The sequence below is a fragment of the Mauremys reevesii genome, linkage group 3 (genome assembly GCF_016161935.1).
Source record: "Mauremys reevesii isolate NIE-2019 linkage group 3, ASM1616193v1, whole genome shotgun sequence".
Taxonomy (NCBI): Eukaryota; Metazoa; Chordata; order Testudines; family Geoemydidae; genus Mauremys; species Mauremys reevesii.
Genome location: NC_052625.1, coordinates 205,497,227 through 205,524,290, shown reverse-complemented (window position 1 = coordinate 205,524,290; position 27,064 = coordinate 205,497,227). Strand labels below are relative to the sequence as shown.

At 44.5% G+C, this 27,064-nt stretch overlaps 1 protein-coding gene and 1 long non-coding RNA gene across 20 annotated transcripts in view; one reads left to right on the top strand and one right to left on the bottom strand.

Moving 5' to 3' along the window:
- LOC120401370 overlaps positions 1–22,953 on the top strand; it is a 77,081-nt gene extending 54,128 nt beyond the window's left edge. For all 8 annotated transcript variants that reach the window (XR_005596410.1, XR_005596403.1, XR_005596404.1 and 5 more), the window contains one exon: positions 22,170–22,953. This is a non-coding gene — a long non-coding RNA (uncharacterized LOC120401370). The remainder of the gene's footprint in view (positions 1–22,169) is intronic.
- Positions 22,925–27,064, bottom strand: part of ASXL2 (ASXL transcriptional regulator 2) — a 228,384-nt gene continuing 224,244 nt past the window's right edge. For all 12 annotated transcript variants that reach the window (XM_039531275.1, XM_039531276.1, XM_039531278.1 and 9 more), the window contains one exon: positions 22,925–26,289. In XM_039531275.1, coding sequence (XP_039387209.1) covers positions 23,821–26,289 — 2,469 coding nt within the window. In that variant the 3' untranslated portion in view covers positions 22,925–23,820. The remainder of the gene's footprint in view (positions 26,290–27,064) is intronic.

Sequence of the window (27,064 nt, the reverse complement as noted above, 5' to 3'; positions counted from 1 at the left end):
GGGGTTGCCATACCAACTCTAACAAGACTTCCCTACCCGAAACAGATGCACAATGCTGACAAACCTTATCTCAGAGTATCAGAGGGGTAGCCATGTTAGTCTGGATCTGTAAAAGCAGCAAAGAATCCTGTGGCACCTTATAGACTAACAGACGTTTTGCAGCATGAGCTTTCGTGGGTGAATACCCACTTCTTCGAATGCAAGTAGTGGAAATTTCCAGGGGCAGGTTTATATAGGCAAGCAAGAAGCAAGCTAGAGATAACGAGGTTAGTTCAATCAGGGAGGATGAGGCCCTGTTCTAGCAGTAGAGGTGTGAAAACCAAGGGAGGAGAAACTGGTTCTGTAGTTGGCAAGCCATTCACAGTCTTTGTTTAATCCTGAGCTGATGGTGTCAAATTTGCAGATGAACTGGAGCTCAACAGTTTCTCTTTGAAGTCTGGTCCTGAAGTTTTTTTGCTGTAGGATGGCCACCTTAAGATCTGCTATTGTGTGGCCAGGGAGGTTGAAGTGTTCTCCTACAGGTTTTTGTATATTGCCATTCCTAATATCTGATTTGTGTCCATTTATCCTTTTCCTTAGAGACTGTCCAGTTTGGCCAATGTACATAGCAGAGGGGCATTGCTGGCATATGATGGTGTATATTACATTGGTGGACGTGCAGGTGAATGAACCAGTGATGGTGTGGCGGATCTGGTTAGGTCCTGTGCTGGTGTAGATATGTGGGCAGAGTTGGCATCGAGGTTTGTTGCATGGATTGGTTCCTGAGCTAGAGTTACTATGGTGCGGTGTGCAGTTACTGGTGAGAATATGCTTCAGAGGTAAGGGTCAGCCCCCAAATACCTATTCATACTGTCCTGCAACTTTTTGGACACATAGCAGCCACAACGTTCATGGTACGACACACAAGACTACATATTCACTGCCTACAGGGCTGGTTGAGCTTGGTATATATACCCAGCAAGCACAGCCTGCACAAATGACTTACAGTACCACCCCATCAATAATAATCACGATGGACTCCTCGCTGATAGACTGGGGCACCCACATGCATCAGCACATGGTTCGAGGCAAACGGTCTCTTGTGTAAATCAGTCTCTGCATCAATCAGCTAGAGCTACATGCAGACCACAATGCCTGCAGACATTTCCTGCCTCACAAAGAACAAATCCATTTGCATAATGACCAACAACATTGCCTGCATGTTTTACATCAATCGCCAAAGGGGTGCTCAATCACACTTGCTCTGCACCAAAGCCATGAAATTGTGGAACTGGTGTCTACACCACAACATAAACATTTTGGCCTCCTAACTTCCCAGCTGTCAGAATGGGACGACGGACATGCTAAGTAGGTACTTCTCTTGAGACCACAAATGAGAAATGAATGAGGGAGTCCTGTAATCCACATTCCATCAGCGGGACAATCCCCTCATCGACTTGTTCACATCCCCAGTGAACCACAAACGTGCAATGTTCTGCTCAAGAACAGAAATGGGACCATGATCACTGGGGAACACCTTCCTCATCACATGGGATGCACAACTCATGTACACGTTCCCACCAATTCCCCTGATATCACACGTGATACACAAGATGAATAGACAAGGCCAAGGTCATCCTCATCATCCCAACGTGGCCCAGGCAAGCATGGTACCCTTATATGATGCACATGGCGATATGCACCCCTTGAGCTCTCCCTCACCATCCAAACCTGCTGTCTCAGAACAACGGTCACACTTCACCCAAATCTGGAACAACCAACAAGTGTGGCTCCTGCATGGTTCCATTGCAGCGAACTAGCCTGTTCAGAACAAGTTAAACACGTATTACTGAACAGCAGGAAAGTGACCATGCATAATACTTACCTTTAAAAATGAAAGATCCTTCTCCTGATGTCAAGAAAAACAATTGACGGCCTGCATGACACTGCCACCATTAGTGTTGGAATACCCACTGGAGCTGAAATGCTGGGCTTTAACAACGAGCTTGATCAAACTCCATCTTGCAGCCATTACAGCATTCCATCAGAAGACTGACGGGACTTTGATCTTCGCACATCCCATTACTAAATATTTCCTTATGGGTCTCCAGAACACTTATCCAGAGGTTCACCAGCCTACCCCAGCCTGGGACCTCAATCTGGTATTGAAATCTCTCAACAGACCACCATTTGAACCCCTAGCTACCTGTTCCCTCTTGCATTTATCCATGAAAGTGGCCTTTCTGGTCGCTATTATGTACAGATGAGTGAGATGGGGCTCTCATGGCCGATCCTCCCTACACAATATTCTTCAAAGACAAGGTCACGCTACATCTGCACCCAAAATTTATAACGAGGGTAACATCACCCTTTCATATGAACCAACCAATCCATCTTCCCACGTTCTATTCCAAACTTCATGAGACTCCAACAGAGACTGTTTTAAATACCTTGGACATTAGGCGTGTGTTAGCGTTTTGCCTGGAAAGCACCAAACTTTCATGGAAATCTCCTAGACTTTCTGCCACGGACCGTTCTAAAAGCTGCGCAATCTCCACTCAGAGACTGTCTAAATGGATCTCTACCTACACTACATTGATGACATCTTCATCATCTGGACCCATGGGAAGGAGACTCTGGAAAAATTCCACCACGATTTCAACAGCTTCCACCCCATCATCAACCTCAGCCTGGACCAATCTACACGGGAGGTCCACTTCCTAGACACTACGGTGCAAATAATTGATGGTCACATTAACACCACCCTATACCGAAAACCTACTGACCCCTATGCCTACCTTCATGCCTCCAGCTTCCATCCTGGGCACACCACAAGATCCATTGTCTACAGCCAAGCACTGAGGTACAACCGCATCTGCTCTAACCCCACAGACAGAGACCAACACCTACAAAATCTCCACCAAGCATTCTCAAAACTACAGTACCCGCACGAGGAAATAAGGAAACAGATCAACAGAGCCAGACGTGTATCCAGAAGCCTCCTACTGCAAGACAAACCCAAGAAAGAAACCAACAGGACTCCACTGGCCATCACATACAGTCCCCAGCTAAAACCCCTCCAGCGCATCATCAGGGATCTACAACCCATCCTGGACAATGACCCCACACTTTCACAGGCCTTGGGTGGCAGGCCAGTCCTCGCCCACAGACAACCTGAAGCATATTCTCACCAGTAACTGCACACTGCACCATAGTAACTCTAGCTCAGGAACCAATCCATGCAACAAACCTCGATGCCAACTCTGCCCACATATCTACACCAGCGACACCATCACAGGACCTAACCAGATCAGCCACACCATCACCGGTTCATTCACCTGCACGTCCACCAATGTAATATACACCATCATATGCCAGCAATGCCCCTCTGCTATGTACATCGGCCAAACTGGACAGTCTCTAAGGAAAAGGATAAATGGACACAAATCAGATATTAGGAATGGCAATATACAAAAACCTGTAGGAGAACACTTCAACCTCCCTGGCCACACAATAGCAGATCTTAAGGTGGCCATCCTGCAGCAAGAAAACTTCAGGACCAGACTTCAAAGAGAAACTGCTGAGCTCCAGTTCATCTGCAAATTTGACACCATCAGCTCAGGATTAAACAAAGATTGTGAATGGCTTGCCAACTACAGAACCAGTTTCTCCTCCCTTGGTTTTCACTCAACTGCTAGAACAGGGCCTCATCCTCCCTGATTGAACTAACCTCGTTATCTCTAGCTTGCTTCTTGCTTGCCTATATAAACCTGCCCCTGGAAATTTCCACTACTTGCATCCGAAGAAGTGGGTATTCACCCACAAAAGCTCAAGCTGCAAAACGTCTGTTAGTCTATAAGGTGCCACAGGATTCTTTGCTGCTTCTACAGAACCAGACTAACACGGCTACCCCTCTGATAAATGGATCTCCACATGCATTCAACAGTGCTATCGTATTTGGAACATGGACCCTCCACGCACATCAGAGCGCATTCCACACAATCAATTTCAACCATGATAGCGTTCCTAAACAATGTTCTAAATGACCTGGAATGCTACTGACTCGGCCATGGTGGTCACATCTGCGGAGGCCATGAGACGCAGCTCTTGGCTGCAGTCCTCTGGGTTGTCCCAAGAGATACAAGCCACAATCCAAGACCTCCCTTTCGAGGGCACCGGGCTCGTCTCTGAGCTGACAGACTCAAGGCTTCACGGCCCTAAAGACTCCTGAGCCACCCTTCACTCCCTGGGCCTTCATATCCCGCAACAGTCCAAGAAAGCTTTCTGTCCTCCCCCTCATCCCCCTCTGCAGTCTAGGTCCTGGGGAACTGCCAAAGCTCCTATAAGAACATAAGAATGGCTGTACCGGGTCAGACCAAAGGTCCATCTAGCCCAATATCAGTCTACCGACAGTGGCCAATGCCAGGTGCCCCAGAGGGAGTGAACCTAACAGGCAATGATCAAGTGATCTCTCTCCTGCCATCCATCTCCATCCTCTGACGAACAGAGGCTAGGGACACCATTCCCTAGCTTCTTGTATTAATGTTCTTATGTTCTTATTTGCACCCAAAATTTATAACGAGGGTAACATCACCCTTTCATATGAACCCCACCATTCTTACCCATCCTAGCTAATAGCCATTTATGGACTTAGCCACCATGAATTTATCCAGTCCCCTTTTAAACATTGTTATAGTCCTAGCCTTCACAACCTCCTCAGGTAAGGAGTTCCACAAGTTGACTGTGCGCTGCGTGAAGAAGAACTTCCTTTTATTTGTTTTAAACCTGCTGCCTATTAATTTCATTTGGTGACCCCAAGTTCTTGTATTAATGTTCTTATGCTCCTACAGAAGAAAGGACAAAGAGAAAGAGGCATAAGTGGCGATATCCATCATCTTCCCACTCGGCTGCGCAACCTGACCCTCTCAAAATCAGGGAGGCCCAAAGCAGCTGTTTCGAGGATGCACCCAAGGACAATGCCCCAGTCAATCTAATGGATCCACACCTTCCCTTCCTCAACTGCCTCCGCCCTTTCCGGTTGGCCTGGTCCCGTATCACCTCAGACCGTTGGGTGCTCGATACAGTCTCTTCGGGCTATACCCTACAGTTTATCGCTGACCACCCCTCCATCCCCCATTCCCTGCCCCTCTTCAGCAACCCTTCTCACAAGCAGCTCCTCCTTCAGGAGGTCGACAATCTCCTGTGCCTGAGGGCAGTGGAGGAGGTCCCTTGGAACATGAAAGGAAGAGGGTTCTAGTCCCGTTACTTCCTAATTCCAAAGGCAAAAGGGGGCCCCAGATCCTTTCTGGACCTGCGCTGCCTCAACAAGTCTCTCAAGAAGTTGAAGTTTTGCATGGTCTCCCTGGCCTCCATCATCCCCTCCCTGGATCTGGGAGACTGGTATGCTGCCCTTGATTTAAAGGACACTTACTTCCATATTTCCATTTTCGCTGGGCACCAGAGCTTCTTCCGTTTCATGCTGGGCCAGCACCATTTCCAGTTCACGGTGATGCCCCTTGGTCTCTCATCAGCCCCGAGAGTGCTCACAAAGAGTATAGTGCCAGTGGCCGATTACCTGTGACACTGGGGAGTCCAAATGTATCCATACCTTGACAACTGGCTGATAAGGGGATGGTCCTGAGACCAGATGCAGAGGCATCTCGATCTGGTCTGTTCTACCTGTCACGACCTGGGGCTGATGATAAACGAGAAGAAGGCAACCTTAACCCAGTGCAATACAGAGAATTAATCAGAGCGGCTCTTGACTCCACTTGGGCCAGAGTCTTCCACCCAGAAATTTAGTTCCAAGTCATGGTGGACCTCATCTCGTGTATACGAGCCCACCCACTCACCACCACCCACATGTGCCTGAGACTGTTGGGTCACATGGCAGCATGCACTTATGTGGTCCAGCATGCACGGCTCCATCTCAGGCCCCTACTGGCATCAGTTTATGTCCTCAACCAGCACAGCCTGGTCCTTGTGGTCAGGATTCCAAATGATGTACTGTCATCTCTCACCTGGTGGCAGGATCCCGCAGTTGTGCTGGAAGGAGTCCCCTTCGTGGCTCCAGCTGTGTCGATGACCCTCATCACAGATGCTTCAGACCTGGGGTGGGGAGCCCACCTGGGCAATCTCCGTATGCAAGGTCATTGGTCCAGTCATGATTGCTCCTTGCAGATCAACATCAGGGAACTCGGGGCAGTTTGCCTAGCGATCTCTGTCTGCAGCATGGTATACATCTCATTGCCACTCAAGGGGCCAAGAATGCTTTGGCAGATCACCTCAGCAGGACCTTCTTGTCTCACCATGAATGGTCCCTCCATCTGGAGATGGTCAGTGTCATCTTCCACAAGTGGGGAACTCCACAGGTGGACCACTTTGCATCCAGACAGAACAGGAAATGCCACATCTTTTGCTCGATGAAGGGCTTGGACCAGGGAACCCTGTCGGACACTTTTCAACTCCCATGGTCGGCGGTGCTGATGTACGCCTTTCCTCCAATGCCATTGCTCCCCAGGGTCCTCTTGAAGATCAAGCAGGACAGAGCAAAGGTAATACTCATAGTGCCGGCCTGGCAATGCCAGCACGGGTACAGCAGTTTGCCTAGCAGTTTGCTGGACATTTTGGTAGCGACTCTGCTCCAGCTGCCTCTCAGGCTGGACTGCGGTCCCAAAACAACAGCAGTTTTCTGCATCCGAGCCCGGTGGTGCTGCATCTGACGGCTTAGTTCCTGTGCGTCTGAATGAGAGGGAGCAGCAGTGCTTGGCGGATGTTCAGCAGATCCTGTTGGGAAGTAGAAAGCCCTCTGCCAGGGCGACCTATCTGGCCTAGTGGAAGCAGGTCACCTGTTGGACCTCGGATAAAGGAGTCTGACCCAAGCGAGCCTTGTTGCAGCTCATTCTGGACTATCTTCTGCATTTCAAGCTCCAGGGCTTGTCCTTTCCATCAATCAAGGTCCACCTCGTGGCCATCTCAGTCTTCCATCGGCCACTCGAAGGCAGGTTGATTTTCACCTAGGACATGACAGCCAGATTCCTCAAGGGCCTTGAGCGCCTCTGCCCACATGTCAAGGACCCTGTTCCTCCATAGGACTTGAACGTGGTGCTGTTGGGGCTCACAGTCCTCCCTTAAAGCCTTTGGCTTCCTGTTCTCTCCTTCTCCTGTCCTGGAAGGTTGTGTTCCTGGTCACAGTGACTTCATCCCGCCGAGTCTTGGCAATTCGGGCGCTCACTTCGGAACCACCTTATATGGTCTTCTGCCAGGACAAGGTCCAACTGAGACTGCACCCGGCTTTCCTGCCCAAGGTGGTCTCTCAGTTTAATTCAAGCCAGGACATTTACTTAACAGTCCTCTTTCCAAAGCCACATAAGTCAGAGGAAGAGCGTAAACTGCATGCTCTGGATGTCAGGGGGGCTCTAGCCTTCTACCTTGACAGGATCAAGCCATTCCGTAAATCTACGTAATTGTTCGTCATGGTGGCTAACAGGATGAAAGGGCATCCTGTATCTGTCCAAAGAATTTCTTCTTGGATCACTGCCTGCATTTGCTTCTGCTACAATCAAGCGAAGGTGTCACCCTTGGCAATTGTCACTGCCCACTAGACCAGGGTGCAGGCCTCTTCAGCAGCTTTTCTCACCCTGGTGCCTATTCAGGACATCTGCAGGACAGCCACCTAGTCGTCCATCCATACGTTTATGTCCCACTATGTGCTTACCCAGCAGGCCCAGGACGATGCTGACTTTGGTAGGGCAGTAGTGCACACTGTGAAACTACAAACTCTGAGCCCACCTCCATAGATACTGCTTGTGAGTTACCTAGAATGGAATCAACATGAGAAAGCACTCGAAGAAGAAAAAATGGTTACTTTTTGTAACTGTTTTTCTTCGAGATGTGTTGCTCATGTCCATTCCATTACCCGCCCTCCTACCCCTCTGTCGAAGGTGCTGGCAAGAAGGAACTGAGAGGGCGTAGGGTTGGTGGCGCCTAATATACCAATGCATGAGCGTGGCACTCCAGGGGGATACCGCTAAGGCAAAAGTCTCCGACAACTGTGCACGTGGACGTGCACACATCTAGAATGGAATGGTCATCTTGAAGAACAACAGTTACAAAAGTAACCATTTTTCCCTTCCTAAGTGGAGTAATTTGCATTTGTCCTTATTGAATTTCATCCTATTTACTTCAGACCATTTCTCCAGTTTGTTTACATAATTTTGAATTTTAATCCTATCCTTCAAAGCACTTGCAACCCATCCCAGCTTGGTATCATCCGCAAACTTTATAAAGGTAATCTCTATGCAATTATCTAAATAATTGATGACGATATTGAACAAAACTGGACCCAGAACTGATCCATGCGGAACCCCACTTGATATGCCCTTCCAGCTTGACTGCGAACCACAGATAACTATGGCTATGTTTTAGTCACAAGTATTTTTAATAAAAGTCATGGACAGATCAGGGCCGTAAACAAAAATTCACGGCCCGTGACCTGTCCCTGACTTTTACTATAAAACCCTAACTAAAACTTGGGCCAGGGGCCATGGGTGTTGTGGGGGGGGGCGGTCCAGGGGTACCGCAGGTGCTGGGTAGGGATAGCCTGGGACCTACGCTGTACTGGTGGGGAGGCAGGCGGTAGCACATGGCCCGGGACCCCACTGGTGCTGGGAGGGGATGTGGGAGATGGTGGCAACACGTGCCCTGGGACCTCTGCTGGTGCTGGGGGAGGTGGATAGCGGCGGGCAGCCCGGGACTCCTGCTGGTGTGTGGGGGGAAGGGTGGAGGGGCTGGCAGTGCCCGGCATGTCCCTGCAGCTCCTAGAGGGAGGAGCGGCCAGGGGGCTCCGCGCGCTGCTCCTGCCACAAGCATCGGCTCCACAGTTCCCATGAGCTGGGAACTGCAGCCAATAGGAGCTGCTGGGGTGGCACTTGTGGGCAGCATGCAGAGCCCCCTGGCCCCTCCACCTAGGAGCTACAGGGACATGCTGGTGGGAGCCGGAGAGTTCCCCCCCCCCGGAGTAAGCGCTGCCCCGCACCCAAACCCCCTGCCTCAGCCCTGAGCCCCCTCCCACACACCCAAACTGCTGCTGTTGGCCCAGGGGCTGCCCAGCTCAGGCAGCCTCTGAGCCAGCACCAGCTGCTGCAGAAGTCACAGAGGTGACAGAAAGTCATGGAATCCGTGACTTCCAGGACAGACATGCAACCTTAATGATAACTACTCTCTGGGAACAGTTTTTCAACTAGTTATGCACCTACCTTATAGTTGTTCCATCTGGGTTGTATTTTCCTAGGTTTTTTTTTTTATGAGAAGGTCATGTGGGACAGGATCACAAGCCTTACTAAAGTCAAGATATACCACATCTACCACTTCCACCCTATCCCCTCTCAAGGAAAGCTGTCAGGTTGGTTTGACATGATTTGTTCTTGACAAATCCATGCTGACTGTTATTTATCACCTTATTATCGTCTAGGTGTTTGCAAATTGGTTGCTTAATTATTTGCTCTATTATCTTTCCAGGTACTGAAGTTAAGCTGACTGGTCTGTAATTCCCCGGGATTGTCCTTATTTCCCTTTTCATAGATGGGCACTAGATTTGCCCTTTTCCAGTCCTCTGGAATCTCTCCTGTCTTCCATGACATTTCAAAGATAATTGCTAATGGCTCAGATATCTCCTCAATCAGCTCCTTGAGTATTCAAGATGTATTTCTTCAGGCCCTGGTGATTTGAAGACATCTAACTTGTCTAAGTAATTTTTAACTTGTTCTTTCCCTATTTTAGCCTCTGATCCTACCTCATTTTTGCTGGCATTCACCATGTTAGACATCTAATCGCTACTAACCTTTTTGGTGAAAACTGAAACAAAAGTCATTTAGCACTTCTGCCATTTCCACATTTTGTGGGTTTTTTTCTCTCATTGAGTAATGGGCCTGCCCTGTTGTTAGTCTTCTTGTTGCTTCCAATGTATTTGTAGAATGTTTTGTTGTTATCCTTTATGTCTCTAGCTAGTTTAATCTCATTTTGTACCTTGGCCTTTCTAATTTTGTCCTTACATGTATTTGTTTATATTCATCCTTTGTAATTTGACCTAGTTTCCACTTTTTGTAGGACTCTTTTTTGAGTTTCAGATCATTGAAGATCTCCTGGTTAAGCCACCATGGTCTCTTCCCATACTTTCTATCTTCCCTACGCAGTGGGATAATTTACTTGTTTTTCCCCTTAAACTTGTTTCCTATGGGATCTTACCTATCAACTCCGAGTTTCCTAAAGTCTGCCTTCTTGAAATCCATTATCTTTATTGTGCTGTTTTCCCTCCTACCATTCCTGAGAGCATCAGTTCTCATAAGAACATAAGGTCCATCTAGCCCAGTATTTCATAAGAACATAAGAATGGCCATACTGGATCAGACCAAAGGTCCATCTAGCCCACCAGTGGTAAATGCCAGGTGCCCCAGAGAGAGTGAACCTAACAGGTAATGATCAAGTGTGATCTCTCTCCTGCCTGACAAACAGAGGCTAGGGACACCATTCCTTACCCATCCTGGCTAATAGCCATTAATGGACTTAACCTTCATGAATATTTCCAGTTCTCTTTTAAACGCTGTTATAGTCCGAGCCTTCACAACCTCCTCAGGCAAGGAGTTCCACAAGTTGACTGTGTGAAGAACTTCCTTTTATTTGTTTTAAACCTTCAGGATGGTGCTCAGTGCCTATAATAGGACAAACCACCACATGGCAAGTTACACTTCTTTAGCTTAGTGAGCGCTTTCCATCCTTTGACCCTTCAGTTCTATTGTTATTTATCATCAGTCTTGGGCACTGAGGAACCTGGACCATCAGACTCATTTGGCATGCCAGAGACAGGGCTGGTCCTTTGTCTCTGACCACCAGGTCCTCAAGGAAGGGCAGAAGTATGCAGATTTAAGAGCTTATTCATAAAATAATACCACAGAGAGCCCCACTACTTTTCATGTGGCTTGGAGCTTTTCTGGCTTTGTTCCTTACTTTAATAAAAGTTAAGGCTTTGGCCTCAGCGTGAGTATCCTTGCCAGACACCCTGAGGCTCCCTAAAAGATATTGAAATCTCGTTTTAATTCTGGGTTGCTTGATTCTGGGACAAGAACCTTATTACCTGCTGATCAATTGGCAATCAATACAAATATTATTAACCTTCAGAAAGAATCAGGCAACAGTGGTGAGCCAGCCAGGAGACTTGAGTAGCGTGTGGCAAGGTTATTCAGGGTGTTTCAGGTGTCAGACACGCAGGAGACTTACCTGGAGTAAACCAGCATTAGAGAGCACAAGCTTTCCCTGACTCAGTTCAATAGGGTTCATTGTGCCCTCTGTTTTCTCTTGGGCATGTCAGCACCTTTTTAGCTGTTTCTTGGCAACACATTATTGTTCCTGGTGTGGTTTTTGTGGTGTTTCTGCTTTCATTGCATCTTTCCCATCCCTCAGTGGTAGTGCTTGATTTTTTTTTTTAATCTCGACTAGTCACATGTTGTGGGTTTTGTTGAATCCTGAAAGATCAGAGGGGGCGTTGTGTATTTAAAGTTTATAGACATGTTAAGAGGGCTTTGTTGAATTTGCAATATTAGGTACCTGAAGTTGAAACTACAGTCACATCAGAGCCCAATGATGCACACTGTGAGGTGGCAAGAGAGTTGATTTATATTTTAGTTGTGCTCCCAGGAAGGCCACAGAAGTTCAGAACCTGTGTAGGTCTACGCTACTTTATGTTAGTTCCCCTGCTCTCCCGGGCTACCCACTGATCCGTCTACTGAGGACAGACTGTGCCAGCTTGCCACTGCACCCTGTGGAGCCCGACAGGGTAAACACTTCTTGACTGCTAACATGCTAGCCATTAAGGGAAGAGAGGGAGTAAACCCCAAATCCTATGCTTTTTTCTGTGTGACTTGTTCAAGTTAATTGTTAAACCCACTTCATAAGCAGTCATGGGATAAGAGGGAAGGTTCTCTCATGGATCGGTAACTGGTTAAAAGGTAGGAAATAAAGGGTAGGAATACATGGTCAGTTTTCAGAATGGAGAAAGGTAAATAGTGGTGTCCCCCAGGGGTCTGTACTGGGACCAGTCCAATTCAACATATTCATAAAAGATCTGGAAAGGGGGTTAACAGTGAGGTGGCAAAATTTGCCGATACAAAACTACTCAAAATAGTTAAGTCCCAGACAGACTGTGAAGAGCTACAATAGGATCTCACAAAACTGGGTGACTGGGCAACAAAATGGCAGATGAAATTCAATATTGATAAATGCAAAGTAATGAACATTGGAAAACATAATCCCAAGCATACCTACACAATGATGGGATCTAAATTAGCTGTTACCACTCAAAAAAGAGATCTTGGAGTCATTGTGGATAGTTCTCTGAAAACATCCACTCAATGTGCCGCGGCAGTCAAAAAAGCGAACAGAATGTTGGGAATCATTAAGAAAGGGATAGATAATAAGACAGAAAATATCATATTGCCTCTATATAAATCCCTGGTACACTCACATCTTGAATACTGTGTGCAGATGTGGTTGCCCCATCTCAAAAAAGATGTATTGGATTTGGAAAAGGTTCAGAAAAGGGCAACAAAAATGATTAGGGGTATGGTACGGCTGCCATATTAAGAGCAATTAATAAGACTGGGACTTTTCACAGCTTGGAAAAGAGACAGCTAAGGTGGGATATGATAGAGGTCTATAAAATCATGACTGGTGTGGAGACAGTAAATAAGGAAGTGTTATTTACTCCTTCTCATAACACAAGAACTAGGGGATCACCAAATGAAATTAATAGGCAGCAGGTTTAAAACAAACAAACGGAGGTATTTTTTCACACAACACACAGTCAACCTGTGGAATTCTTTGCCAGAGGATGTTGTGAAGGCCAAGACTATAACAGGGTTCAAAAAAGAACTAGATAAGGTCATGAAGGATAGGTCCATCATCAGTGGCTGTTAGACAGGATGGGCAGGAATGGTGGCCCTAGACTCTGTTTGCCAGAAGCTGGGAATGAGCGACAGGATGGATCACGTGATGATCATAACGTGATTCATGTCATAACATTCAAAAACCAGTGAGAGAACACTTCAACCTCTCTAACCACTCAGTGACAGACTTGAAGGTGGCAATTTTGCAACAAAAAACTTCAAAAACAGACTCCAAAGAGAGACTGCTGAACTTGAATTAATATGCAAATTAGATACAATTAACTCAGGCTTAAACAGAGACTGGGAATGGTTGGGTCATTACACTAATTGAATCTATTTCCCTATGTTAAGTTCTTCTCACACCTTCTATGGGTCATCTTAATTATCACTTCAAAAGGTTTTTTTTCTCCTGCTTATGATAGCTCATCTCAATTGATTAGACTCTTCCTGTTGGTATGCATACTTCCACCTTTTCATGTTCTCTGTATATATAAATATCTCCTGTCTGTGTGTTTCATTCTATGCATCCGAAGAAGTGAGCTGTAGTTCACAAAAGCTCATGCTGAAATAAATGTGTTAGTCTCTAAGGTGCCACAAGTACTCCTGTTCTCTTTGTTGGAAGACAGGATCCTGGGCTAGATGGACCTTTGGTCTGATCCACTATGGCCATACTTATGGGTTACCATTTAGGAGGGATGCCTCCATATTATAGTATTAAATGTTTATTGTGTCGTGTTAGAAATTAGATATTAGGCTAGCCAGTAGAATTTAAGTGACTTTTAATTTAGGGTTAGAGTGAGTGAATGGAGTTAGTAGGGAGTTCTGAGGTTGCCTGTAGCATGGCTTTGGGAATCTTTGTAAGGAAATATATTAAGGAACAAGGAGGAGGTGTAGTGAAGTTGAAGGACACTCAGTTCATCTCTGAGCATTCTAATCCGTAGGACTTAGAGTCATGTGTTCGATATGGAAGTAGGGCACAAGAAAGGAAAGGCTAAGGAGGTGAAAGGGATAGTGGAATTCAGAACTTAAAAGTTCAGCTGCATGTTGCCTCAGTGGAGTGGTTAGCTCTTTTCCATAAGAGGCAGGAGTTGGAGAGAAAATTAGAACAGAGTCAGTATTAGGCGCAGGAGGCTTGGGAAGAATCACATTGCTGACAGACCAGGGATGCTGCCAGCTTGAAATCGCTGGATGACTCCATAACTCTACACCCTGTTAGTATGCCAACAGAACTGTGCACACTTTTGCTTCAGCTGGAAAAATCATACTTGTCAATGGGGATGCACTTTAACAGATTGGATTGCAGGAGAAGACGGGAGAAAGCTGATGATTCTGTAGAGGAGAGAACACACTCTGCCAGGTTTGACGTTTGTATTGTGGTTAGAGCACAAGACTGAGAGACAGGACACCTGAATTCTATTCCTGACTGTTGACTCAATAGGTGACCTTGGGAAAGCCAATGTGTCCATGCCTCAGTTTCCTCATATGAGAATGAGGATAATATTTACTCATACCTTACAGTGCACTAATGTAATTCTAAAGCAATTTGAGATCCTGAGATGAAACACAAGAGAAACGCAAAATGATTAACAACTTGGTGTTCACAACAAATTTTTCCCCATGAAATGTAGGGAGATGGTTTAGAAAAAAACATACTTGGCATTCCTGCAGTGCCGGACCTGAAATTAAGTCATTCAGCGTTGTGTAGCTTGCTGCTTCATGTTCTTGAAGGAGAAGAGAGCAGCATTTAAAAAGACATTAACAGCAATGGTGACCATAAAATCATATGCTTTTATTTAACATAAAATGAAACATTAAGATAAAATACACATTTATCCATGTGCTGAAGAACTATTGTATTTTACATTCATTTATGAAGCAGGTAGTTTTACAAGACAAAAATAAGGAGTGAGGGGAAGAGGAACTTAATCTGCAATAAGACATAAGCCACAAGGCAGGCTTTCGCTTTTCAAAGTGCTACTTCCTATGGACACACATATCTCAAAGTGACAAGATACAAATATACTGTTTTTAGCACTCCTCAGATCCTTCTTAATGCTGGTGAGAAGCTAAGGTGGAATCTTATACAGCAGACCCCGAAGCAGACTTTTAAAATTATTTTTGTTTTTCATTTGGGGGAGAGAATCAGTTTACTAGAATGACCTCTGCCAATCTGGAAAGCTGCAATATTATTGGCCACACATCTCTCCGCTTTGATTGCTGGTTTAATGGAACTGACCCATTAAGTTTCTTTAAATGCCTGGAAATTGGGTCATTTCCTTATTAAGGAGGCGAGTGAATTACAATAATCTTATTGTTCAGTACAAACTTATCACTGGATAACAACAGAAAATGACCATTTCTTATTTAAGTTAGATTGCTTGCCTCTGCTAGTTTGCAAAGGGACTATTTTAGAATCCAATTGCCAACTGGATGCATCAACTATCAGGTCACTTTCCCCAGTGTTGGGACTGGGGTTCAGCTGTGACATCTTATTATAAAAGACCAAACCCAGGAATATTAAACTCTTGGCACAGCTCTTTGAATAGAAACACGATTCAGCCTCTGAGAAGTGCAACTGAAAGAAAACCCACAGGGGAAAAGCTGGCTTCTAAGTTTTAAATGGAGCAGGAAGGGATGGGAGCTGCAGCAGTACCAGCAGGACTAGGAATGTTTAGACAAAAAGTGCAGCAGATCAAAACAACACATACTGTATATTTTTTTCTAACCCATATATTTTAAATATTAAAACAAATATAAAAGCTGTAACTCTACATCAGGCTTGTGGTAACTCAAACTTTGTTCTCAAAATTAATGTCACCAGAATCCTGAGATGGACTTATAGCCTTTTTAGGTACATTTATGTAAAATATAGTTGTATATATACACACACACATACACTCTAGTTATATATACATATACACACCCAAACAGTGTAACCTTCTGATAGTGCAACTGTTCAGAGTGAAAACCCCTTTGAATGTGCAGATTGCAATTCAGAGAAAGAAGGATAAAATGCCTTTACTAAAAAATGATCTCACTACGTGTATGTAAATAGAGGCCTGGCATATTTTGGGGTGTTTGGAAAATAATCATAACAACAACAAAACTGTCTGAGTTTTCTTTAAAGTCAATTTCCCTTCCCACGAACCCCGATCAGAGTTATTGTAAACACAATTCTTGTTTATCTGAGAGATTCCTGCAGGGAGGTTTGGGCTATGGGAAACACAGTGGCTCCAATTTGGGGATACACCTGAGCTGAGTGCAGCACCACCCAAAAGGTGAAGGGGCAAATGTGTCTGTGTTTCACCTTTATGCATCAGATTCCTAAGCCTTCTGTCAGCCCAGAATAGCCAGAGTGCAGTAAGTTCTAGCCATGCCTCCTCCCTTACTCAGTATTACCCCACACCAGGGACTGACAGAGAGTCAGTTCTGTCTCTCTCATGCCACCAAGAGGAGAGAGATTTGCTAGCTTACAGCCCCTGTATGTGTGTAGAGTTGGTGTCCAGGGGACAGAGGAAGGCCCAGAATTGGAGCCACTGATCAAAAGGGCTGCAACTTAAATGTATTGTGTTCCTGAATGATTGGGCTAATATAACCCTGAACATTGTCATAAGAGCCTTGCTGTTTCTGTAACAAACCAGACAGATCTGTGATGGTAATTACTGGGGGTGGAGAAATGGACGTGATATTACAGTACAAATCAGCTGTGACACATGCACTATGGACTTTAGCCTAATCCTGTAAGGTGCACTGCAACCTCAGCTGCTACTAATTTCAATGGTAATTGAAGATGCTGAGGACTTCACAGGTTTGGGTCCTTTATTAGGTAAACTGCACTGGATGTGCTGTATATAATGCACATGAATCACAGCTGATTGTTACCGTAGTCTGCAGCCACCTATCATTTCCCTTCTAACTAGAATTTTGTCTTTTTTATATTCATATAATTTGTGATCTTGTACCTCTGGGAATCCTGATATCCAAGTTACAGCATCTTGTAACCAGAATTCCTATGAGGAATGTTGCCAGCAGTCTCAGCAGATTTACTAGTGCTTCCCCTTAGGGAGTTTTCATGGGGTCCTGCCCAAGTATAGTAGAAGAGAACCCATTCCATCTTCCAGTAGTGACTGAGGGCACACATCACCCTCTACAGTGATACTGGACCCAAGAGCCTACAAAAGAAAACTCATTAGTGTGTGTTGCCTTGAAATCCCAAATATACTGAGGCTCTTGGCATGTTGTATTCATTCCCCATCTGTACTATCAGAGGATCACACAAGAATTAAACTATTAGCTACAATTATTAAAATTCTAATGGTTGCTTTTGATTTTAGTTGAGTAGCTTTGTACCTGTATGTCTCTTTGGCAGTGCTTGTATAAAGCTCCACCTCAACTCCTTGTCTTCTCACCATTGATTGTTCTGGGTGTTTATGAGGCAAAATAGAATAGAGCACGAACGGACACACAAACAGGACATAGAACTGAAAAAAATGTCTGTACTGTATTTCTAAAACCGCTAAACTATTCCAATTCATTCTTTGCTGAGCTTCAAGCTTTTTTGCTACCCTACAATCTGCTGCAGCAGCAACTGCTGCAATGGTAAGAGGCAGTGCTCATCTCTCTCTTTTTACATTAATACATAGGTAGGAACTCCAACCAGCTCAAATATTTTTAATACAATTAAACGTAAAATAAAAGCATATATGAAGTACATACAGTATATTTATATACATTTTTTCAAATACTTAAAATTCTTATGTAAAATATGATTCTTCTATATTATCTGTGAAAAAATACGACTTTTAAAATGGTGTCACCTTGATTTTTCTATACATACCCTCTATTCCAATTTAAGTCCCTTTTAAAAAGGCAAAAGACAGACGAAAGTTTATCAACTTCTAAATCATGTTTACAAGCCTTGTGGTCAAACAAAATGAAAGAGCATCTGGTAAACACTATTGGATTTTTGTTTTAAGAATCCCCACTTTTATTGCATTAATGGAAAACCCAAGTGCTTTCAGTTCCCCTGCCAGGGAAATCGTCTCGGCCCTGCTGCGAAACTGCACACACACACAATACCCTGTATATCTAGTTCACAAATCTTCCTTTGTCATTTTTTACACAAATATTAAAATATATATTACTTAAAATATATTACTGTAAGCTCTTAAAATTGATCTTCTTTTGTATCAAATGTATAGCATTAAAAAAAAAACAACAAAGAAAACTCATGGTCATCCTAGCAAGAGTTTGAGCCATTCTCCCCTCGGTGGCAACAGGACTTGAAGTTTCTAAAAGACTCTCTCTCACTCATGCTGGTTTCATGCACTCTGGATTAACTGAGGATAGTTTCCAGAGCTGTGAGATACCATAGGCAGTAACTTCCTAACAATGGGCTCCTCCCCTCCTGTGATAAAGCCATACTAGCTGCAACAGTTAGCAACATCCAAATGGGAGGATGCCACCCCTTGTCCTCCCACCTCCACTGTAAGTCACATTTTCAGAAGTGATCTTCAATTCTGAGTGCTCCACCTAACACACTTAGTCCTGACTTTCAGAGGTGCTGAAAGCTGGAATTGTGGACACTCAGCAGAATCCAGTCCCCAGGATTGAGGCATCCTAAAATTGGTGGCTACTTTTGAAAAATTACTCTAAATGAAATGCGGAAAGCCTTCCTCATTGGACTAAAAGCAGACACAGCCCAGTTCCCATTATTGTGTCCAGCACTGCAGCCTTTACTCACATGTATATTCTCGTATTCCACAGGACCACTTATGTGACTGAGAAAGAATTGGGCCCATAATCATCTTAACAGCCTCTAGAACAATTTAAATTGACAGAATTTAAGCAGTAATGACCAGCTGCGAGGACATCTGGAAGTTACTCACCTGTCCAATAATTAACTTCCAGGAAATGGCTTCCTTAACATTTTTACTCTTGCAAACCTAAGTACAACTCTGCTGATAGGATCCATCATTTTCCTCACATTTAAAGAGACATTGTCAACCTAAAAACAAGTTTCCTTCCCTGTTACTAATGCTATCTCAGAAACTTGAAAATCATTTCTAAAATTCCATTTACTTCTCCATTCATGGAATGTGTATATAAAAATATTCTTTGCACTGAACTGTGAAACTAGACTGATCAGTTTCACTTTCTGGTTCTCATGCTGTAGAGTCTGGATTGCAATCCAATCAGGGGAACATTTAAATCTAAATAACCTTTTATTGTTATAATGTTTTATGTCACAAACATTGCTTTGACATTAGGTATTTTGAGTATTCTATTTTTACATTGGCATTTATTATAAAGTGCTATCACTGTCATATCTGGATGCTAAAGCCAAAAATGTTATGTCTAAACTACTTCGCAATGCCCCTTGACTAACAGTAGCCAATAGGAAAGGTTTATTATTTTGCTGGAAGAAACATTTTAGGACAGACAATTAGAAAAAACTGGGGCTGAAGGGAAAAGTGTCAGTACTAACAAACGGAATACTCCTACTCTGGCTTCAGGTTTTCCTATCTGAAACAACTGTTATTCAGTACCCAGCATTGTGAAATGTGCAAAGCTTTCATAGTTTTGGGCAGACCTATTCGTTCAGTAATCCAAACCCCATCCTTTCTAATGGTTACCTAGCCATGTAACGCCCGCTGGTAAACCTAGGGATACTGTTCTATCAAGTTCCAGATAAAGAGCTTGTTTAATTGTGGTAAGATCAAAACCTTCCAGCCAAGAGGATTCATCGTATTGGGAAGGGGTAGCAACTGTAAAACTACTGACCCAACCAAATATAGCTAAGGCACTAAACTGAGCTGTAAACCTCTAGATCACCAGCTAATAAGGTTATAGTGACCACTAAAAAAGACTGTGGAGTCCTACTGACATCTTAGTGGTCATTACAAATCCCTAGATCTAGTTCCCTTCTTGCTGGGATAATGACTCTGTAAAGTAATTCAGTTCCTGCAGTAGTATTTCATGCAACAGCAGCTACTTATGACTCACAAGCAGCATCACACAGAGAAATAGGTGTACAGAACATGGGAAGCCAGACATGCAAACACCAACTGAAGTGACACCACAAATGTTAAGGGACTTGAGGGTTAGAATCAAAATTAGGGGCTCTACTTCTATTTTAAAATATACTGCTGAAAATAAAACTTCAGGTCTTTTAAAGTGAAAGTTGCAACAGGCATAAAATCCCAACCAATACAAACTGGCCCACAGGCCACTTTGTGCTGTTCCCGCCATGTCTTCTACTCCCTTCTCAGGTCCGGCTCCAGGGGTTTTGCCGCCCCAAGCAGCCAAAAAAAAGCCGCGATCGCGATCTGCGGCAATTCAGCAGGAGGTCCTTCGCTCCGAGCGAGAGTGAGGGACCCTCCGCCGAATTGCCGCCGAATAGCTGGACATGCCGCCCCTCTCCGGAGTGGCCACCCCAAGCACCTGCTTGCTAAGCTGGTGCCTGGAGCCAGCCCTGTCCCTTCTTAAGAGGCTTGTCAACGTAGGAAAATTACACCTGTATAAACTAAGGTGTGGATTTAAAAACTGATATAATTATACCAATGTAACTCCTCCTGGACATCACTATTGTTGTGGTGTAAGGGCTTGTCTACCTGACCCCGTTTGGAATGCATAGACCATGTGGGTGAGAACGAAAAGGTACCTAGTTTGTGTTTTAAACAGGGCTAAGTCAACAAGAACTAGGTACTCTTTAGTTCATGCCTACAGCATCCACACAGGGGAGTTACAGCATATCATGCTAATGTGCACTGCAATTCAGGCCCCATAATTGAAACTGTGGGACTGCATACACCCAGCAAAGAAGTGCCTGTTTTGGTTTAGTTTATGTCAGTTGGGAAGGAGGAGTTATACCAGTATATATATATACACACACACACACACCCCATTATACCTATGACCAATGGGGAGACCAAAAACTCGGTACACAGACTGGATATCAACATATCTTAGACCAACTGGTAGGACAGCCAGGCGTACAATCATGAGTTTTGGAAGAAGGCTATAAAAGCTGCTGACCCTGATTAGGGAAGTGGCAAGAAAGAAGAAGAAAAATCATTATACCGGTATAACTGGTAGAACTTTCCTGTGTAGACAAGCCCTGAGATAGCAAGGAAACAGAAATGGATACATCTCTCTCAGTGCTTCAGAGAACAGGAGTCTTGTTCATTTTAGTTGCCAGTTAGCTGTGTGCATGATACCATAATGTCCATCTGACACTGTATCCCATAATTCAGAGGATGCTGCAGAACTGCTTTTTGCACTGGGGAATAGGAAAACTGGAAGTATTGTGCTACTACCCTAATGGGCACTTGCTCTAGAATGCACTACACCCATAAAACAGAAGTACACCGCTATGACAGAATAAGTGTTTTTGCACGGCAGAAGCCAAAATGGTTCTTTTGCTTGGTTTGCTTTTTGCATGCACACCAGCATCACTAGCTATAGCATCTCGTATGTGCCAAATCTGAGGATATTTGCTTACTGGTGAAATGCTGATGACAGTGCATATTTGGCATGTCATAAAAAACAAGGTGCTATTTTTGTTGGTGTTAATTTTTCTGCCATGGAGCGATGGATTTAAAAATATTTACCTAGGTACAATCAGGGGACATACTCCCCCCCACAAATTTAGGTTGAGCAAGACTGAAGATGGGAATATCACACAGTTTATGATATTTCACTGCTGATAATCTCGGTTTGGAAGGTGGCACCCAGAGACAGGCAGGGAGGGAGATATTCTCAGTATCAAGGGGTTAGGCACTCAACTTTCTTATCAACAAATAAATTGCCAAATAAAATGCATTATGTACAGTCATCTACATTGCTTATATTTAACAGCACCCCAGATACTCTTTTCCTGTGAGGGGAAGGAGGAGTAGTACATTCAAACTGGAAAAAAAGCCCAAAGCTCTGAGAGGACTAGCTAATGGGGTATCTACTGATAACTTATTACACCTACTTTTTTAATATTGCTTCATTTTAAAAATGACTTTGGATTAAAAGTGATTTCTATGCCCTTTCATCAAAAAGATGCATGAATTTCTATCTAATCAACAGGTTTCAGAGTAGCAGCCGTGTTAGTCTGTATCAAGAAAAAAAAAACAGGAGTAGAGAGAGCAAGAGAGACTAACAAATTTTTTTCATGAGCTGCTCGTAAAGCATGCATGAAGTGAGCTTTAGCTCACGAGCTCATGCTTTTTTATCTAATCAACGTATTTGTTTCTTAAACAGAGACAACATGGAACTGGATGTGATTCTTGAGCCTGATGTTCTTTGCTGGGAAGAGGACTTTACCTATAGATAACCTAGTGCTTTGATACTGTGAAATGTGAGTTGGAGTTTGCTTAACTCACACTGTGGGAAGGAATGGGCATTTAAGTACTTTACTGGTCAGCCTGTTGTACATTCTTGTTTCCGAGATGATGGTGCTGTAATACCTGTTCAATTCTGATTGATTAATTTGGGCGACACTGTGAATATTAATGCTTTTGAGAGTGAAGGACTGATATCACTAGCTGCAACCTGGCATTAGATAGGCCAGCACTGGGTAATCTCCTCACACACAGCTTTGCCAGTAATCTCATTCATGACAGTAGCCCCCACTATGCCAGTTCTATGATCCCCCATACTTCTGCCAGTGCTCCTCATTCTTGACTTGTGACTTCTATTGCGAGAATCCTGGGTCTCTGAGTAAAAACTGGAGATCAGGCCAAAGGATTTGATGTTTTGAAACTTGAAGAAACGTCCTCAGGGGACAATGATGCAGCCAACCCAACCCTTGTGTCCCATGCCTTACACTTAGCTAGATATATGATCTTCTACATAAATTAGCTTATTGTGGAGGTCCTCATTAGCCATGGCCAGCTTCCTGGCAAACAATATGTCAGCAGGTGTCATTTAGTGCATTTAACTTGTATAATGTATTGTCATGTTTGATGGTTGGAAATTGGGGGGGAGACACCTCAGTACTAACACTGTAATGCCTAATAAAGCAAGTTTCTGACATGTAGTTCAATTCATATTAGAGATCTCTGCTTTAAATGGTCTCTTAGAATTGCTGATAGTCACTAGTTGCTTTTTATTACTTGAGTTCTTGAAGATTATGACTACTATAGTTGCCTTTCCAATCTCCCAGAAGTAGTTGAGAACCAAGGTGTTGCCGTCCCATGGACAATGTTATTGTAACTGATGAGTTGGAAAGGGAATGATATGCAACCAAAAACCCCAGCCACTATTGCACAACCCACTTTGGCTTCCAGAAACCTAGAGTCAGGGGGAAACTGATAGGCAACCATTTGAAAGGCTGTTATAACACTAATGCCGCACACTTCCCAAACATCTGAATTAACAAAAGACTGAACCAACCCTGAACTGATGCTCCAAACCTCAAAGTTCTGTGCCAGATAGTATAAAGGCTTCAATCTTCTCAATCTCCCAGTTCTTTTAATTTTTCCTGTTCTTCTCTTTTGCCATGGAAAGACCAAGGGGCTAAAGTTTGGCTGGAAGTTCTCTCATCAATACAGAGCAGAGCTTAGACTAACCTGGGATAGAGACTGATAGGAGGTGTGGTTAATGAATCTGCAGGACAAGTCAAACATTGTCTCCTAAAAGATTGAAAAAATAATTTTTAAACAAAATAATGTGACATATTTACATGATTCCTTAAGTGCAAACTCTTGTCACAATTCACATAGTTGAGCTCGCTTAGACTCACTATACAACAAGGTGCTCTTTCTTCAATGAAAGAAGAACGCTACTCTGTATTCCTGATTCAGTAATGTGTCTCTTGTGCAAGGCAGTAAAACCCCTCTTTCTTCCCGCAAAGAATTTCAAAAGGAGGCACAAAACCAAGCCATCCTTCTCCTCATCCCATATGTCTCAGTTACCGTACTACAAGGCAGGAGACACAGAGCTTAGAGGGGCCGATGCAGTCATCATGGCAGAAGGCACCACAACCCTTGCACATGATCATGGCTTTCAACCTGCAGTAGCATTTAGAAGGCGAATCCTCCATGTTGTTGTCATCACCAAAGGCTTGAACTGGGATGGTCTGATTGTGGTTGCCAGGGTTCATAGCCTGGCTGGCGGGAATGGTGGTTACAGTCACAGAGAAAGACATGACGTTCCCCATGCTACTGGCCAACTGATTGCACTCGGATAGCCCAGTCATGAGAGACCCTTGGTTCACGTCTGGAGAGGTGGAGACATTTATAGTGCCACTATAACTAGGACCAATGAGCTGTGCTGCAGTGTTTCCATATAGCTTTGGAGGGTGCGAATGGGAAAGCAGTGGGGGCTGCTGCAACACAGAGTCTGAAGATGGTGCAGAAGCACTGTAAGCCTCAGGATTGCTGTGCATCATTTTTCCCCTCATAGCATGTGCCATTTGCTCCTGGGCTGCCTGAATTAAATCTCTTGCTAATGCAGTTCCATCAAACACCTGGCCTCCTGGGAACTGGTGAACACTCTCCTGGCTGTTTGCTGCTTGCTGAGATAAGACGGCCTCCTTCTTTACATTCTGTCTAACAGGCACATTGCAGTCTGAAGAAGCGTTTACACTGTGTGATACCTGTTCTCTTTCATGCTGGCCAGAGACCTGGGAAACCAGGGATTCCTCTTTTACAATGATATGTTCATGTTCATCACCAGAACTCTCATCATCTGCATCTCCTTCATCACTGCTGCTACCATTGCCAGCTATTTCTTCACATTCCCCAAATTCTATTTTTGGATCATCAGAAGGATCATTCAGACACAAGCGGGTCTCAGGATTCATGGACAGACCTCTCCTGAAACTCTCTGACCCGCGACCATAGGTGGAAATATTCAGCAGGTAATGGCCAGACATGGCAGGCTTAGATGTCCTTCTGCCCATGAAACCCAGCATGAATCTCTGACTGGTGGAGCTGTTGTCTAACTGGAAACCTGAGTGAACGAGGCTGAGCTGTGAAGGCTGCAGGACTGAGAACAGATTCTGCCTCTGAACCTGCTTGATAAGAGTCTGAAGGATCTGCTCTTGAGTGGCTTTGTCGAGTGCCTCTTGGCACTGGTATTGGTCAATACTAGTGCTCCTCGAGTCCTTTCCGGAAAAGAGAGGAAAGGTCCTTGGAACATGGGGCAACTGCCTGCTTGGGAAAAATATCTTTCCAAGTTGCTGCATGGCTAAATTTGATTGTCTCTCACCACTTTCCCCTCCAGAGCCATTCCCAGCTGTGCTTGTAACACTGGAAAATGCCGACCCTTTTGATTCATTTGGAGCTAGTGAGACAGTTTTCATTTCTACTTTGGTGAGAGGCTTAGGCATGATTAGTTCCATTGGGACATCTTTACCTTGGAGCAGCTGGGTGACCAAGGGATTGTTAGCAGGAATACTGGAGCTTGTCTTCAGGAGGGGCCCACTTGTGCTCAAGGGAGCTATATGTACTTTAAGGCTAGGGGCTACTGACAAAGTGCTACAGGATGGAGTAGAGATAGTAGATGCTACCATAACACCAGCCTGAGTTTCTGAGGTTACCGCTGCCAGCGAAGACATGAGAGGGGAAAGAGGTTTGCTCTTAGGAATACTTAAGCTGGTCCCTTCTGTGGCAGTAAGTGCTGACTTAGTCACATTTTTGTCAGCACCTGCTCTGGATACATTGACAAAGACTGCTTCATCCCTGACAGATGGCGCCCCTGAGATCTGGCTTAGACCTGCTGGAGCTGAAGGTGCTTTCTCTTGTCTGTCATTACTGAGAGTATATATGTGGCTTGAGACCACGGATGGTCTGGAAACCTGACTTACAGTCACATCTGGAGGGCTCACTTTTATTCTGTTCATTTTCTCTAATGCTGGTGGAGCTGGTGATGATGAATCTTTGCCTTTGTTGCTGGTTGCAGTTCTGGATTGTACTGTGGGCGTTTGCTGTAGTTGTGCTCTAGAGACACTGAGAGGTGCTGCCTGCTTTGTGGCCTGGGTCTCCGCTTGGGAATGGGTCCCTGGACAATGGGGAAAAGGCCTTCTCGTACTTCCCCCGCTTCCAGTTCCTGCCAGTTCCAGTGCACTGCCTTTAATTCCAGTTTCATTGGTTCCATTTGTTGCTGTACTACTCTTCTCCTCTCTTCCTCCCCCTCCTGGGCCACCACCACCTCCTGGACCAGGCCCTGGGATGGCTCCCCCATTGGAGGCAGCAGCGGCGGCGGCTGCTGCTGCAGCAGCTGCCCTCTGGGCCTTGGCCAGCTGGGCTTTTGCTTTGATGTCTGCCAAAGTCCTGGCCCCTGTTCTTCCAGGACTGGTGACAGAGGTTGGAAAGTAAGCCCTGGGAGAGACCTGGCTAGCAAGAAATGGCATTGGGGAGATTCTGGAGACAGGAATCTGGAAAAAAGTAGAAAAGAGACACCATTGAGCAGAAGGGAATTTTCTACTCACAAATTTTAAATCTGTAGCATTCAGAAATTTATACATTAAGACAAATCCTTAGTAGTCTTCAGTTAAATTAAATGGGGAAAACAGCTGGAAAAGATTTTTTAATAACAAACTATCTAATTTAATCCTGTGAAGGCAGTTGAGAAATCCAGGGTACAACAGGCATGAGAGAGAATTCAATGCCCATGTAGCTTCGTCTTGGAAGGGGCAAAATTATGGGAATAAGTAATTCTGGATACACTTTTCTGATCACCATTTAGGTCGGAGACGTGAATTATTGATTGTGTCTACAAATCAGGCAGTGAGACATTAAAGAGCCTAAACTGTGGGTGCAAGTAACTGTGGGAACAATTTTACATCAGTAATTATTTGTACCCATGCTTTTGCATCCACAAAAATGGGGGCTATTTTTGAAACTATTACCATATGATGTAGACATTTGAAGTTCTCTCATTGTGTATAACACACTGCCAGTGAAGGAGCTGCAGCTATCTGTATACACACAGCCCTGTTGGCAGAGACAGTGTCACATGACCTAAAAAAGTATGTCCATTATTTGCCAAATGGTCAGTAGTAGTAAAGGTATTTGATAAATGGAACACGTTTAGGAACCTTCCCTTCACAGCCTCTTTTATTTTTCCCTTACACCAGTGGCTGATCTACATCTAGATTGCAGCAGGAATCTAAGCTCTTGCTAAGCCTCAGCAGGTGGTGGGCTCTTAGA